This window comes from Empidonax traillii, unplaced genomic scaffold, assembly GCF_003031625.1.
Source record: "Empidonax traillii isolate 1590-97213 ecotype Southwest subspecies unplaced genomic scaffold, ASM303162v1 scaffold4:size3804566, whole genome shotgun sequence".
NCBI lineage: Eukaryota > Metazoa > Chordata > Aves > Passeriformes > Tyrannidae > Empidonax > Empidonax traillii.
The window spans coordinates 3,614,306-3,630,774 of record NW_020955197.1 but is presented as its reverse complement, the minus strand read 5'-3'; the positions used below and the strand labels follow the sequence as shown (position 1 = coordinate 3,630,774).

The following is a 16,469-nucleotide window of genomic DNA, read 5'->3' as shown; positions in this document are numbered from 1 at the left end:
GATTGTATTTTGACTTTGCTTACTGCATTTAAATCTACATCAGAAGTTTTACTTTTGTGGGAAGCCTGTTATAGAAATAGTTTATAAGTTAAATATCTCCATCTCAAGTAAAAAAAAAAAAAAAAAGGTCTTTTTTTCTTCACTGTTATGAGCAGCAAAATGCTGCAATGTTTCAGACACATAAATAACTCTTTTTCACTGGTGTATTACAAAAAAAATATAACTGCGGCTTATAGAAAAATGCATTAAGGAGACATGATGAAAACCTTAATTTCCAGCCTCTGTCATTCAATGAGTCAGTAAATGTTCTCCTTTCTCAGGTCAAAAGCTATCCACATGGAGACAGAGAAACATAAATAATAGGCAAATTCTGAAACAATAAAAAACTGACTCAAATGCCAGAAGGCAAAGAGAAAATATCCAAAATACCAACAGGATGATTAAGGTCCACAGCAGAGAAATAGTTAAAAAATCAAATTGTAAACACTTTAAAGCAATTCAAATCATAAAGCAGTTGTGTACCAATTATTTTTCATTAAAAAAAAAAAAAGAATTGTAAGTACTTACAATTACTGTTTATGATTTAAAACCAGGATTGTAGTTTTACTAAGTACATGAACTTCTCTGGGATTACACTGGACAGTATATTCACATTTAATTGCAGTTCCATTATGAAAACAAAAGCCGGCATCTTGGGGGTGCTTATTTACAATGTTGTTTCCAATATACCTGCTCTAAACTACAATATAAGGTTCAAGAAAGAATTAACACTAAGTTTTTGTGAATAATTACTGGATTCCCAGAAGGCAACCATGCTGAATGTATGAGAGTGGGTGCAGGCAACACTTGAGAGGTCTTGTCTCCTCTTTGACCAGAGAGGAGGATGAGCACTGTCTTTTCTTATCCTACATGCCACTAGAGGTTTGTTCATCTAACATTTGATGCTGTCTAAACTCCTGACAGGTAGCTCTTGCTCCAGCATAATCTGCACTGGGGTTAGCTCACTTCTGAATGTCCTGTAGCAGCTGAGGAAGCAGTGCCATTGACCTCTAAATCTACCTTACATCTTGGCATATTTCTAGTGAAGTTCTCTAGATATGGAGGACCCAAGGATGAGAGATTATGGTGGGAGTGGGGAGTGGACCTGCTCTGAAGTTCTCCCTCTCCATCTACAAGATGTGTTCACTAAGAAGCAAAGAAGGAGGCTGAGCTCCCTCATCATCAGAGTTTGCGAAAAGAGAGAGCCTCTTTTCTTCTACCAGCTTTCAAACACCTCACCAGTGTGGAAAGGACAACAAGGTGATAGTGTGGCTGTGGAAGACAGTGTCCCTGTTGTGCAGAAAACAAAGTGATTAAGGGGTTCATTCTGCATTGTATTAGCAGGTAGGATTGCAAGATGGGGCATTTGGAGGAAAGCCTCCTTGCATCTATGCTGTTTGTACTGGCACACACTGCTGGCACCTGCTGGTGGGTGTTTCTCCTTGGGAAACCTGTGCACCAGATGCATTTCCCACTGGTATGACACACTGCCTTACCTGAGTAATAGTCAAAGTGGCACATCTCAGATCTAAAGACCCTGCCTGCTGCCACTGCTAACAAATTCACCACAGTCTTTGCAGAGCTGGGAGAGACAGCACACATTCCTGTTACTGTCTCAGCATTAAGGAAAGCAACAGGGTTATAATTCGCTTTCCTTAGTTTGCAGGGGAAGAATATAACCTCAGAGCTATTTCTCCCTTTATTCTCCCAAATTCACTGGTTGTGTGGTAACAGTGGGGTCAGGACATCGGTGAATGTGGTGGTCACAAGGACTTCATTGGTAGAAACAGTTTTTCCCTTCCTGACTCCTTTCCCAAATGTGCTTTATGTTTAGATTAATGCAGTCACAAGGGAGATGGATAATGGATGCAAACCAAGCAGCAGATGATCTTGTTGCTTATCCAGCACGCAGGATCAGCAGCTCTGAAAGACATAAAGAATGAGGAGAGCAGAAAAGCAACAAGGTAAACTGAGGAAACTGCTCAAGCATAGGCTCTGTGGCTATGGGAGTGGGCAATATGTCAGTGGCATCAGTAAGTCCTGACAAAGTGGCCATTGTTCTGGGAGCCAGAAAAAAATAAAAGTAAAAGTAAAAGTAAAAGTAAAGTAAAATAAAATAAAATAAAATAAAATAAATAAAATAAAATAAAATAAAATAAAATAAAATAAAATAAAATAAAATAAAATAAAATAAAATAATTTTTTTTTTAAAACGAGGAATAGAAAGAGAAGCCTGCAGTAGCGAATAAACTGGTAATGACAGCTAAAAAGATGTGTAGGAGGAGGACTTTGGAGATAAAAGATGAAGAGATGATAATAGTTCTGGAGTGTTAGAGACAAATATTGGAACTTTGGGGCTGTGATTAAAATATTATTACTCTCAGACTCCTATGAGGGGCCACTGTGGCTTGAAAGGTTCTCAAGGCCTGGAAGGTGGTAGTCAAATAAGATTGCAGTTAAAAAGCTACATCAGAGCAAAAACTTCATTAGGGTACATTCAATTTCAGCATAGTTACACAGTAAGAGAAACATCTTTTGATTCTCAGTGCTACAGGAAAATTGATAAAAGAAGTATGGAAACAGCCAAATTGAAAAAAAAATATGGACAGAAAAAGCCAACTATTGTTTTATTTGGGTAACCTCATAGGCAGCTATGGGACGATGGATAGAATTAAATCAGGAAGGGATTCAGAATTTAAGGTAAAAAGCAGCTGCAACTCCCTGTATGGACTGAGGTTGACATGCTCCCCTGTACAATGATAAACATCTGCTCAGAGAAACAGAACGGAGTGTGGGACAAAATGAAGACTACACGGCCTCCCCTCCATTCTAATCCCAGCAGAATGGGAGAACACTGTGGTACTGAGATAGTACAGTACCTGTCTGATAAGGGAAAATCAAGATATTCAGCTGCTGAAGCCAGCAACCATATCAAATGCCCTCCTCAGGTGCCAAACCACAACCACCCCCCGCCCCCTCAGAAATAAACGGTATTTATGACTAGAGTCACTCAAACTCCCACCCAAACATAAAGAAAATTGTATAAAAGTAAGTTGGAAATAGGGGGAAAGCGGGAGAAGACCTCCACCAAAATTGCTGGGATCAGTCAACAAGCTGAGTCCACCTTCTCCCCATCAAGAGGGACACCTTGGGTGAGAAATATACTCTATGTGTGTTAAATGCTGCTCTTAGGACTAGAGCTTTTGTTTGTGCTTCCCCCAGAGCATATTAGTTAGATTGCTTTGTATCAGAGCCTGTGCTTGCTTAATATATGTATCAGTAGATTGCTTTAAAACATATTTTCGCAGTAGACACTATCACTGACAACCTTTGAAACTTATTAATCTGTCACAATTTGTATTAATAAAAAGTCTTACTCTGTAAACTGTTAAAGCGAGTCCTTGCAGTTGCCAGCACTGGAAAACACCTTGGCAGGACCTGCTGAGGGGTCTTGGCTCTGTTGAATTCCCCCTAACAAGGGAGGTCGAGGTACCCTTCAATCTTGTGAATCTGTTAGTGAAGGGTCTCCTTATGAGATGCTGACAGACTGTTGGGCACCAGTATCTCAACTCTCCTGGGGGACCAACGAACAGAAATAAAAACTCCCGCCTTTCATGTGACAGCAATTATAAAAAGAAGGCTGAATTTATAGACAAACAAGGCATCCAAACTTTCAGTTAAAATTAAGAACCAAAGCATCTTTTAACTGCATACCAGATAACTTCTTATGTCTGTAGACAAGAAAACAAAGAATATGACTCATTGGAAAAATCAGGCAGCTAAGTACAACTAGATTTATAGTTTGTCAAAGCAGTGTAATATAGCCACTAAATTCACTCCTGCTCCAAGAAATTCTGATTGTAACAACAGCAAGGAGTAGAAATGCAGAGGTTTTCCTAGAACAGAAATTTTGTAAAGGTGAGGGAAAATTAGAATGCTAATTAATGTCTCAGGAAACCCTTGGCAGCCTCCAGGAAAGAGAAAAATTTTTTAGGAAAAAAAGCAGCAATTAAGTTCTTTGGGAAATGCAGCTGGATAGATAAACAAGGTGGGTCCAGGGCTAGTACAATGTCAGATCATACTATGTTCATGTGTTCAAAACCAGAAAGAATCATAATAAGAGTTTACTTGGATTTTAGTACTAATAAAGACTATATTAATTTTTATTTATACTTTATTGCTAATTCCTGAATAAAAGGGAACCAAAGAAGCTATTTGTAAGAAATTATAATTAAAGGAGTTTGACATTTTGATGAAAGAACAGAAAAGACACTGTGATTGAGATTATATGTATATTTACATGCAAGTTCCAAATGATTCTCCAAGCAACTTTTTCCTTTTCCACTACTCCTAATGCCAGTGCTAGGATAAAGCAGGAAATGAAGGAGACGTCATGAGTCCTCCAAAATCTCTCATCTCAACTCGAACTGAAATTGCTTATTGTGTTGCAGGACCCCAGTGTCCCTTGCAGAATCAGGAGGTAATTCTAAATGTGAGCATTGTTAAGGAAAAAAAACCTATAAAAATACTTATATTGGGAGATATATATATATATATATATATAGGGATATTGAGACCTTACAAAACAAGAAGGCTGTTGGAGGGGAAATGGTTTTCAGCAGAAAAGAAATTTACTATGAATAAGTGAAAGTTTAAGACACAGGAAAAAAAATTAGTTTCTCTAAATTTGTTCAGTGGTAGTTGAAACAGGTTAAGTATATTGACCATAAAGATCAGTAAATGTTCTGGATATTGCAGTATTTGGAATTCTCATTTATGGTGTGCATAGTCAGTTCCTCATATAATTTATACTGGGACAACAGGAGACATCTGAAAGAATTAGCAGGAATTGAAAAATGGGCACCATTGGTGATGCTTCAGCAGAGATGTGAAAGTTGTCAGGGAACACTGCCAAGAAGATTCACCCTGAATGTCCAAGATTCTTAACACCTAGATGTGTTAACATACATAACATGCATACATACATACATAACATACATACTTTTTTGTCAAAGGGTAAAAATATAGAATACTGAAAAAGAGTTAAACTGTTACCCTTTGTAACTGTAAAAAGAATTAAGATAGCTAAGGAACCAAGCAGAAATAGAGGATGAGATGGCAACTGAAGATGAATATAGAAAGTATCTACAAGGTTTTATTATTAATTTTTTTTTCTTTTTGTTTCTAATTTTAAAATAAATGACATTTGGTTCTAGAAACACTTTCAACTCAGTAGCTGCTGTGCATGGAAAAGAAGGAAATAAAGAAGCCTAAACTTAATACCTGGAGAGACACAGGAGTTACTAGAAGATATAGGTTCCAGAGTGAATCATGACATTTCCCTGAAAGATAGGCAAAGACCTAAAAGAAAGACTCATATAAAAGAGATTCAGAAGGACTGAAAGGGGAAAGAGCTGCAGTTGTCCCACTAACCCTGAGAGATATTGAAGGAAACACCAAAACCTGTCCTAAAGAAAATACTGAGAAGCAGTGGAACTTGGGATTTTGTAATGATATAAAACTACTTGAGTCAGTCATTAAAAATAACTTTAAAGGCCAACATGACTATTAGTAGTGAATCATAAGAACTGATGGGTTTTACCATACAGGAATAAAAATCTAAGGCTGAAGCTGAGAAGAATCATAGAATCAAAAAGAACAACTGATGGACATATTTTGTTTTGCAAAAATACTTGTCATGCTATAAAGACAGAGGGTCATAGAATAGGCCAAAATATTTAATACTGCAGAATACCCTACAAAACATTTAAGGATACAAATTTTTTTTAACAGATATTTTTCGTATTATAAAACAAACACAGATACAGTATAAAATAGGAAAGAGTAGTTTGAAATTTATCAAATACAGACTAGTCAATATTTATATGCATTAACTAGGGAAATACTGAAGATGTCAGACACATTTAGAATAAAAATGAAGCTTTATAAAATTTCTAAATTTATATTAAAATTTAGCACTAACATTACTGCAATTTAAACCAGAACTCAAAAATAAAAAAGCTGTATATTCAGTGGTGCAGATCTGAATCATAGATTCATAGAATGGTTTGATTTGGAAAGGACCTGAAGGATCATTTTATTCCCTGAACACTTCCAGGGATGAGGCATCCACAGCTTCTCTGGGCAACCTGCCCCTGTGCCTCACCACCCTCACAGTGAAGAATTTCTTCCCAGTATCTAATCTAAATCGACAGTCTTTCAGTTTAAAGCTGTTATCTCCTATCTTTTACCTATCTAAAGGGCAAAAACACCTGCTACCATCAGAAGTACTGCCAGATCTTGATACTTGGTCCTCTAGTGGGGTCAGCCTTCTTCTTCTCTGCTGTAAGAATATCTTGCTGGATTTTCCACCACTGTGTGTAGACCAGAATATGGTCTGACTACATGGTTTAAATTGCTGCACACAGCTTATGATACACCAATGCTGACCTGTGTGACTTTGCTTTTTCTTTTCTTTATTCCCAGGAGCTGCATTAGACCTTCCCGCGCATATTACCAGAGGAACTGTGTCAGGTATCAACAACAACAATCAAAGAAATAGCTAAGGAACATTAGCGGAAGTCTAGCCGTACAGTTAACATATTAAAGACAAAGATGTACATGAAATGAAGGGAAATAAATCTCCACTAAATTGACTCAGCTTTTCATAACAGTGCAACCTAGACTCTTCCCAGTACTTTGTCATAAGGACGGTTCTCTTACTTTAGGAATAAATTTTGGAGCCTGTACTATCCCAGATTAATGGCTGAATCCGTACTATTATCATTACAGCCAAAAAACCCAGTAGCTGGATAAAACTACATTAAGGTGATGAAACATTTTGTGGAGCTAACTTGCAACTAGTGCTATGTTTAGTCAAATTAAAAGAGCAGGAACATAATTACTGGTATAAAATGCAAGAACAAATGTACTCATTACTGTGTAGCTGTGGGTGAAAACAGGACTTGAAGTACCCTCTACAGCTGAGGTTGCCTGAAGCTTCAAATCAGAAGACACAGTTTCAGTATTTGTAACATTTCAAAGCTCTTTGCTGTTCTGGCTACAATATTCTACACCAGATTTCTTGACTCCTGCTGAATCTCAATTAGAAAGTTTCAGGTAAAAATATTTTAATTTGTAGAGGAGAAGAGTTAATGAGTATGTGTCCATATAATATGAAACTTCTTACAACAGGCTGGGGAGAACTCGTTGCCTGAGATGCTGTTTATCACGACAAGACCTGAATTTGCTTACTAGCATGCTTATGTTCATTTGTTAGTGTGGAGATAAAATCAAGTAAAAACCAACATTGGAGGGTGTACTTAAAAACTGTGTTATAGACAAGAACTTTGCCATCTGAAACACAAGTCTGATGAAAAAAGGAAATGTAAATCCATAATAATTCAGACTGAAAAAACATAGAGAAAGAACAAGGCAAAATGATGTGCAAGTGGTGTTAAAAATGTGGTTCTAGGCTAGAAGAACAAAATCATGCTCAGCTTTTGAGCCTAAGGCCATCTTCCAATATTGCCTTCAAAAATGTCTGATATGTATTTCAAAATATTACCATTCTTGCTTGTATTTTATATTCCGAATGATGGGAGAAAAGATGGTAGAGGAGTTAGATAAAAAAATTAAGTGTCTTTTGAAATATAAATACCTATAGATAATGACCTAAATATCAGAAGCAACAAAGTAACATTTTTTTCAAGAAATAAGCAAAGCCAAACCAAACCAAAGACTTTTATTTTACCCAAATAACCAGAGAAATCTGGGGTTTTAAGTCAGAATCTTCAAAAGTATTAGAAAATAGTTTTTTAAAAAAATGCATGGTGCTTAGTATTGAGTGATACATTTATTTTATCAGTTTAAATTAAACTAATTAGAGTAATGACATATATAGGTAGATGAAGTACAGTTCTGCTAAGACTAAGATGTCTGCTAAGACAGTTGCCTAATAAGAAAAATATTCTCCTTGGTTTCCCATTTGAAATACTTGTTTGTTTGTTTGTTTGTTCTGTTTTGTTTTATCTTGCAAAACTTTGAAGCAATATGGTGTAAACAAGTATTTTCAGATATCCTTCTTTTATTTCTAAGGCAAATAAAGATGTATTTGTATGTTTAGAACTGTCATTCTCATCTGCACAGGTGTTAAATCCATGGTTTTGTTAAACATTGAGATTTCTATCTGAATGTTGCTTGAAGTCTTCCTGTGATCTTTCTGCCAGGTTCTGCTTCAACTTTAATAAACAAATATAGCTCAGAGAATTCAATGTGCAGATGACTCATTTTGTTGTAAAACTGTTTATAGTGAACTGATTTGAATTAATTCTGGAATAATCTCACTGCCTGTTGCAGCACAGCCATATACTGCCTTCTCATCCCAGATGTACTTCACCCCCAGGACAATGAGTATTTCTGGAACTAAACAGCCTAAGCTCCTTTGATCCTTTTATTAGCAAATCTACTTGCTGGTTGTATAAAAAGGAGGTGAATGAGACCAATTTGGAAATTACAGTGTAATGACAGAATTTTAATGTAAGGAAAGCTTATGCTGGTTTATGTGGAAGAAGAATCAGAAGGCTTACTAGCATGTTATTTGGGACCACTCAGTGCACGGGTCATAAAATACAGTACAAGGCAGATTGACGCTTGTGCACACCCCTCTCAGGCAGTGAGCATCCATGTACTGTTCTACCTGCGAGATTACTTTCTGTAGAAAATATGTCTACACAAACAACAAATTTCTGGTCTTTTTTTTTTTTTTTTCTTTAAAAGGAAAATGTGATCACTTGTGAAAATAACTGTAATTTAAAGATATCAGAGTAGTTCAGTATTTTGACAAACAATTCTTTTGAACACCATGGTGTAGTCCTTTATACATATTTGCTTTGTGAAAAGAGTATTAATTTTAACAGAAAACACTGTTTACTTGAAAAGCTGCTTATTCTAAGTTTTAACTGTAATGTGAAGATAAAAAGAGTGACACACAAGGCACATGTATATATTGAAGTACTTCTGTAGTCTTTTTCACTCTCCCCGGTGTAGATGAAGAACTAAATTAATCTTTTATTCTTTTGATTCGTGCTCATTGAGTGAACTCATTATTTACAAGAAAGCAGACCTTTTAAGGAGCTTCCATTTTAGCACATTTCTTCTTAGATTTAAAGATGTAATTTCAAAAATTCTGACACTTAAGTTTCCTCTAGAACTTGATCCATTTGAGCTTTACTACCTGATGGTTTTGCTTTTAGGTAGTTGAAACCTGATTATTTAGATTCACTTACAGGGATCAAAGTAGGATGACTAATTTTCTATCTTCAAAAATTTATTTTCTTCCCCCTATGACTATCTTTGGCTTTTTTGGTCCTGAAATGTCATTTATCTGACAGGACTCATAAAAAGTAACCTCCATTGGTTCAGAGGTTATTTTGGCTATTTTCTCGAATACTGTAGATATAGGTCCCAAACCCCCGATCATTCGAAAGCACCCACTTTTAATTTGTATTCTCCCTGTTCTGTTCAGCAAAAGTTGTACTGTTAAACGCCTGGCTGCAAACTTTTTGGGGAAAGTTATATACAGGTGGCCAAATTCTCAATGGTGTTAAGAAGTGTCTTTTGAAATGAAACCAAAAAGTATGCTACAGAAAGGTATGGCTCACTGTACACCAAAAGATTCCTTTTGCTTGTTTGTTTCATGGAATGTAATGCCTTGTTCTGAAATCATCCTGCTGGTATTATTTTAATTAAAAAAAGACACTTTAGATAGCATTAAGCATCCAAAAATGCAGTGATGGGACTACTAATCCAGCATGCTGTGATGAGGAAACTTTTTGTTTGCTTGCTTGTTTTGTTTGTTTGTTTTTCAAATACGAGAGTGGCAAACGCCCATATCTGGCGGGTCTGCCTGGCCGTGGTTTGCATTCTGCGCCCACCGCTGCCGAATGGCAGAGCCGGTGACGAGGCCGGTATTTTCTGCAGCGCTTACTGTACCTGCAGGAGCAAATCCTACTGAACCTTTCCTTCACAAGATTTCCGCGGCTTGGGGACGATGCCTGCCTGGCCAGAGACTCACTTCACGTTCCCACCTTCACACAGGGGTCTGGGTGTTCACCGATCCCAAAGGAGACCGCAAATACCACAGCGCAGGCACCCCCTATCCTCGCTCTCCGCGGCGACCTCCAGAGCCGTTTGTCCTCCAAGCCTCTCGTACGGTGTGACCGTCTCCAGTGCAGAAAACAGATGGGGAGGGGGGCAAGATAAGCCCCCTCCCGCTATGTCCTCATGTGCATTGCCGCACGTATACATAGCCGAGCCGCCGCTCCCCTTTGCACCTCGCTTCGCGCTGCCCGCCGCCACCGAGGGGACAGCCAGGGTGGGGGGCCTAGGGAGGCAAACTTTCCGCCCGGCTGGGCCAAGGTGAGGGTTTCGTCCTTCCTTTAGCTTCAACGTCAGCGCTGCAGCTCCATCCTCCCTCGGTCGCGCCACTCTGAGTGGAGGGCGGCGCGGCGGAACCCTGCGCTCGTTCCCGGCGGCAGGGGCTCCGCTCCGGCGCGCCCCGCACCGGAGAGTAGGCGCCGGGCTCCGGCGTGCTCTGCTGCCGGCACCGCCTCCGCCGCAGAAGAAGGATGGAGCCGGGCAAGGAGCCCCGGCTGACCACCGGAGGAAAGCCCAGCGAATCTGAGTCGGCGATATCCTTCCAGGCCCGGCTGTGGAAGAACCTGCAGCTGGGGGGTAAGGGCCGGAGCGGCGGCGGGCGGGCAGGAGCCGAGCGCCGCACTGCGGAGCCCCCCGCTCCGCCGCCGCCGACCAGCGGCAAGGGGGACCTGCCAGCCGGCGCAAAGTGGAGCGGCTTCAAGCGACGGCGGCAAGTGCTGGACCGCGTCTTTTCGTCCTCCCAGCCCAATCTCTGCTGCTCGGCGGCCGAGCCGCTGGAGCCGGACGGCGAGTCCGGCTCCGCCCTGCGCCGCCTGCGGGAGCACCTGCTCCCCCAGGGCAAGGGGCCGCCGTCCGGCAGCCGGGTCGTGCCCGCCGTCGGCGATGAGGGGCAGGCGGGTGGCAAGGAGGGGCGCCGGCCTGGGGCGCACCTGTCCCACCAGAAGAGCTCCTCGTTGCCCAGCACCGCTTGCCTGGAGCAGCTGCTGCAGGGCTCGCCCACCGTCGGCAGGAGACAGGAGCAGCGGGCGGAGGACGGCGATGGTGGCGGGGTGAGTGTTGGCCCCGTAGCCCTTCGTGGGGCTGCCCTGGTGGCCCTGTACGTACTGGGCCGAGGTGGAGGGGCCGGCGGGATGGAAGGTCCCGGGGAGGGCAGGCGAGACGAGGCAAGGTGAAGCGGGAAGGGCGGCCGGCTGCTGGGTAAGGGAGCTGAGGAGAGAGGAGGTCAGAGGACGGCCAGCGCTGGGTGTCAGACCCCCGACCGCTCGCTTGCCAGTGGGGCTGTCCTTCGCCTGAGAGGGGGAACGGCCAGGGGTCCGCCCGCCTCGGAGCCCTGCACTGCTCTGCACGTCGTGATAGGCCGTGCGGTGGAGCCATCCCGAGCTGCGAGCGCAGCGCTGCCGGGGGTGCTTGTGCACCGGAGCAGGAGCTACTTCCCTCAGACATTCCTTTTTATAAACCACGCAGAGGAAGGTTGGTTGGAGGGGGAGTTGGGGTTCCCTCGCTCTCACGCCTTTCCCCGGAGCCACCTCTCACCTCTCCGAGGGCTCTCTCTGCTGCTGTCCGCTCTTGACACATGAAGCACGGCTTTTCCTAGGCAGCCTCTGCTTTTTTCCTTTCGCCTGGTTATCCAACTTTGAATTATTAGATCTTTAAATTTCTGCAGGACACTCAAACGATGATCATTAGCACACATTTAACAGACGGTAGAACGTACTAGGTACCATCATACGCAGCTGGTCTCTTCAGTCTGATGAGACACTCGTTCTTCCCTGCTTGTTGAGGCAAGGAGGTGAAAAAAGTCGGAGGTCATCCGACTGTTAGTTTTGAACAGATGTTCATAGGGGCTGCTAAATCTTGCCATAAATTTCCTGCAACAAAACTGCAAAGCATATGAGTATTTCTGGAGTTTGTGTAATTCGAAACAGTCATCCACTTTTCTTCAGGAATAATTGACTAATACCTATTGTTATAAAATGTTTTCTGGCATACTTAGGGAGAAATTAGTAGCTGAAGTAAAAGGTGTGTTGTCAAAAATAAGCGGTATGCGTACCTGCGCTTGGCTGCGTACCTCTGCTTGGGGTCTAGAGTGATGGTAGTTCTGTGATGATTTGCAAATGTCCCTTGATGTCAATGGGACTTTCATGTGTGCCTGCAGAGTTCAGAGGAATTCATCTTTACAAACATGGGACCTAACTTTATGTCTGAATCTTACAGGGTTACTTTAGTGATAGTCATCATCCTGACTGTAATGTAATGGCCAGTCTTTGCGGTTTCCTTGTATAATGCTTGTAAATGTTTTACATCATTGCTTATTGATGTGGGATTATCATGACAAGTGTCTGCAAAGTGGGCAGTTCCCTGCAGTAGTTAGTCCCTTCCTCCCACGCCCCTGGCTCACAAAAATTTCATGCACATTTTAGTATTATTGTTTGAGACTACATGATATAATTCTGCTTTAAAGACTGCTACATCTAACAAATAGACAAATATGAAAATGTGGGGTTGTCTTTACACAGAATATGCTGAGTTAGAAGGAACCCACAAGGATCATCAAGTCCATCCCTTAGTACTGCACAGGACCATCCCCAAGAGTCACACCATGTGCCTGAGAGTATCGTCCAAACACTCCTTAAACTCTGTCAGGCTTGGTGCTGTGACCAGTGCTCTGGGGAGCCTGTTCCAGTGCCTAACCACCCTCTGGGTGAAGCACTTTTTTTTATATCCAATCTAAACCTCCACTGACACAACTTTAGGCCATTCCCTTGGGTCCTGTCACTGGTCACCACAGAGAAGAGATGAGTGCCTACCCCTCCTCTTCCACTCACAAGGAAGTTGTAGACTGCAATGAGGTCTCCCCTCAGTCTTCTCCAGACTGAACGGACCAAGTGACCTCAGTCACTCCTCATATGGCTTCCCCTCAATGCCCTTCCCCCTCTTTGTTGCCCTCCTTTGGACACTCTCTCATGGCTTAATATCTTTCTTATATCGTGGTGCCCAAAACTGCCACAATATTCAAGGTGAGGCCACACCAGTGCAGAGCAAATCGGGACAGTCCCCTCCCTCGCCTGGCAGGCAGTGTTTTGCCTGATGCTCCCCCAGGACACAGTTGGCCTTCCTGGCTGCCAGGGCACTGCTGACTCATATTCAACTGGCCATCAACCAGGACTCCCAGATCGCTTTCCGCAAAGCTGCTTTCCAGCATCTCATTCTCCAGTCTGTATGTACATCCAGGGTTGCCCCAACCCAGGTGCAGAATTTGCCCCTTTTCTTTGTAGAATTTCATATGGTTGGTGACTGCCCAGTCCTCTAATTTCTGCTGTTGCTTTCAGCAAAGAAATGGCATGTTTATTTACAAAACCAGGTCAATTGCTATTTAGTTGTGAGGGCACTGGTCTTGTTTTAAACAAGTTACAGTCAACATTTGGAAAGAATACTGCTAAATCAAATCAAAGTGGAACCCAGGCTATCTAACACTTGTCTTTAATTAGCAGGATTATAGTCAGTTCCTCCAATTATTAATGGTATTAATATGGGCTGTGCCTGCATACCAAACCTTCTGGTTTTATTAAATAAAGCTTGTGTGTTTGTGAAGTTTGCAGAGCTGCTGATCCTGTTTGTTTTGGAGGGATGATTTCAAATACAGTAACTGTTCTGATATTGCATAATGAGCACATCCACTGCTGTTCTCATCTCTAGAGGTGTAATCTCACTTGATTTAATTCAGTGGCTTCATTGAGCCATGGGATAGTTCTGGAAATGAGACTGTGACTATAAAGGTGTAAATGCCATGACTAAGGTAAGGCAGGACAAAGAAATAAACACATGTGCAATTAAACATCATCTTTTCCCAGCTTCTCCTTGACCAAACCTTCTGTAGCTTTCCATGTGGCATCCAATTACCTTCATGTAACTGAGAGCTGCCAGATGTGTGCTGCATCTTTGAGGGAGTGGGAGGGGGACCATGGAAGCCTCCTAGGGTGTCCCATGGGCAGGAGATTATAAGAACTCTCCAGGGGTAATGCTTCACAGTGCTTCCAGTGTCTGAGTGTGCTATCATGCCCCAAGGCAGTGAGGCAAGAGTCCCTTATAATTTGCATCTTCTTGTCAGCTGAGCTTGAATTTATCCAACAATGCCTGTACCAACATGGCCTTTCTCTGGAATGTGAGACATAGCTTTGCATGGAAAGTTTTATGCCATTTGCATTTTGTCATAGTAGTGTAGTGAAAACTAGGAGGCTGGAAATATCCTTATCTGTTAAGATTTGCAGCAATAAAAACCCTAAAAGTGTTTCACAGCCTGAATCGGAGAACATAGGTATGGGCATATGTTGTTTTGAATCAACAGTGAACATGAGGAGGGCTTAGGGAGAGGATATCTGACTGAAGGGGCATCCGGGCTCCAGTGTGGCTGCCACAGTGAGAGCTCTTGTGGGCACTTTTCTCCACTGGATTTTCTTGCAAGATAATGCTCTGGCAACAACAAATCCTGTGACTTCTTAAAGCATGTTCAGGTTGAGCCATTAAGTTGAAAGAGTGGACAAATCCTTAACCCCTTCCCTCAATGTCTTTTTCCAGTTTTGTTTTGTGTAAGTAAAATTGGAGTTGTGGCAGGGCTCAGGGAAGAGATGGGATGCAGAGGGAAGAGTAGGGGCTGACTAGAGCTGCTTTTTAGCCTCTAGATTCTTAGCCATAGTAAATCAAAGGTCATTGGTTTTGTGAACAGAGACTATTTGTTTCATTAATAAACATCCTGCAGACCTACATTTGTGGGTCTTCAGAGCCAGAGATTGGAAAACAATGGTCTAGATTATGTAACAAAGACTGATGCAAAGGAGAGATTAGACGAAGTAAAAAAACTAGACAGATACATCCAGGTACAGTGTCTCTCCCATTCTTGCAATAATGTATAACTTGGTCAATAGAGTTTGTGTAAGAAGGTGGGCTGTGGGTAGGGCACATGGGAAGGATCTGCAGAAAAAAGGAGAATTTAATGGGCTAGGTTGTATGAGGAGAGGTTGTACTTTCAAGGCAAGGTACATGGTGTTGTATTCGAATGCTGGGAAAGAGAATGGGAATAGCGATGAAAAAGGAGCAGAGGTTGAGCTGTGAGGAAGCCTGAAGATAAGAGAATTATGAATTTGGTGTGAAAGGGCATGTAGAGCCAATGCAAAACAGACTGGCATACCATACACATTTCTCTGCCTCTACCAAATAAATCTATGTCTGGCTTAGAGCCATTTGAGTTAGTGAAGAAACACAAGGGAAAACTTTGGCTTGTTGGTTATAATTGACATTTGTCACAGGTCACGACTGAGTAATTGATCCAGCCAGTGGAGGAAAAAGAACAAAATAAACTCAAAAGGCTGAAAACATCAATGAAAAGTTACACAGATAATATCACCCAAGAGAATTTTAATTGCTACCTTAGCTAATTTTATTGAGAAAGATGGCAGTGGTGAGGAAATCTGAAAACTGCTGACTGAAAGTGTTACCTTTTCCTGTCATAACGCCAATACAAAATAGAAAGAGTTGTAGAGAACTAATTTGCACAGGTATTTGGAGTATGATTTGAGAGCAGCATAATTCTGAAAATTAGGAGGGCAATATTTGAGACAACACCAGAAGGCTTTCACAGGGATTGAGTAGATAAATAAATGTCAGAAGACTGTGGAGCTCATGAAATTACATAGAAATAGCAACCATGAGTAAAAAGCTGTTGCTAATGATCATTTCTTTTTAAGAAAACTGTAGCAGCTGATCAAAGCTGTTTCTCCAAGAGTTGAATTAGACAATTGATTTTATCAAGGTATGTTCTGCATTGCCCTATTTTGTCATTGTACTGACTTCTAATAAAAGATTTATCTTTCAGCAGCTTGAGATATGTTAATCTGTTTCCTACACTCTGTAAGCATCTGGCCAGTCTGTCAACTTACAGTATGTGAGTAGACTGTATGTATATTACTGACATGGAAACCAAGATATGGTGCAACAGAATTGTAATTTTTGCTTAATTAACTAAAGAAGATCTGCAGAGCTTTCAAAGTGAGCTGTATAATTTTTCAGAATTCACTAGTTTGCATTTATCCTTATGTGAAATATTTAGGTGTTTTAAAGTGAACTAATAGCAGCAGTTGACTTACCGTTTATCCATGACCTCATTTAAGCTTTATTTTCTTTCCCCCCCTGCATTTACTGCTTATATATGAAGGTGTCCTTTCTTAGTGGTTTTTTTTTTTTTTTTTTTTTTTTTTTTTTTTTTTTTTTTTTTTTTT

The 16,469-nt window shown here is 41.3% G+C and overlaps 1 protein-coding gene across 6 annotated transcripts in view; it reads left to right on the top strand.

Moving 5' to 3' along the window:
- Nucleotides 1-10,065: 10,065 nt before the first annotated feature.
- The window catches only part of MCTP1 (multiple C2 and transmembrane domain containing 1), a 177,412-nt gene continuing 171,008 nt past the window's right edge, over nucleotides 10,066-16,469 (top strand). For all 6 annotated transcript variants that reach the window (XR_003570587.1, XM_027878239.1, XM_027878247.1 and 3 more), the window contains exons 1-2: nucleotides 10,066-11,246; nucleotides 15,733-15,743. Coding sequence is in view for 5 of the 6 variants with exons in the window: in XM_027878239.1 (XP_027734040.1) it covers nucleotides 10,668-11,246; nucleotides 15,733-15,743 (590 nt within the window). In the remaining variant the exon portion in view is untranslated. The remainder of the gene's footprint in view (nucleotides 11,247-15,732; nucleotides 15,744-16,469) is intronic.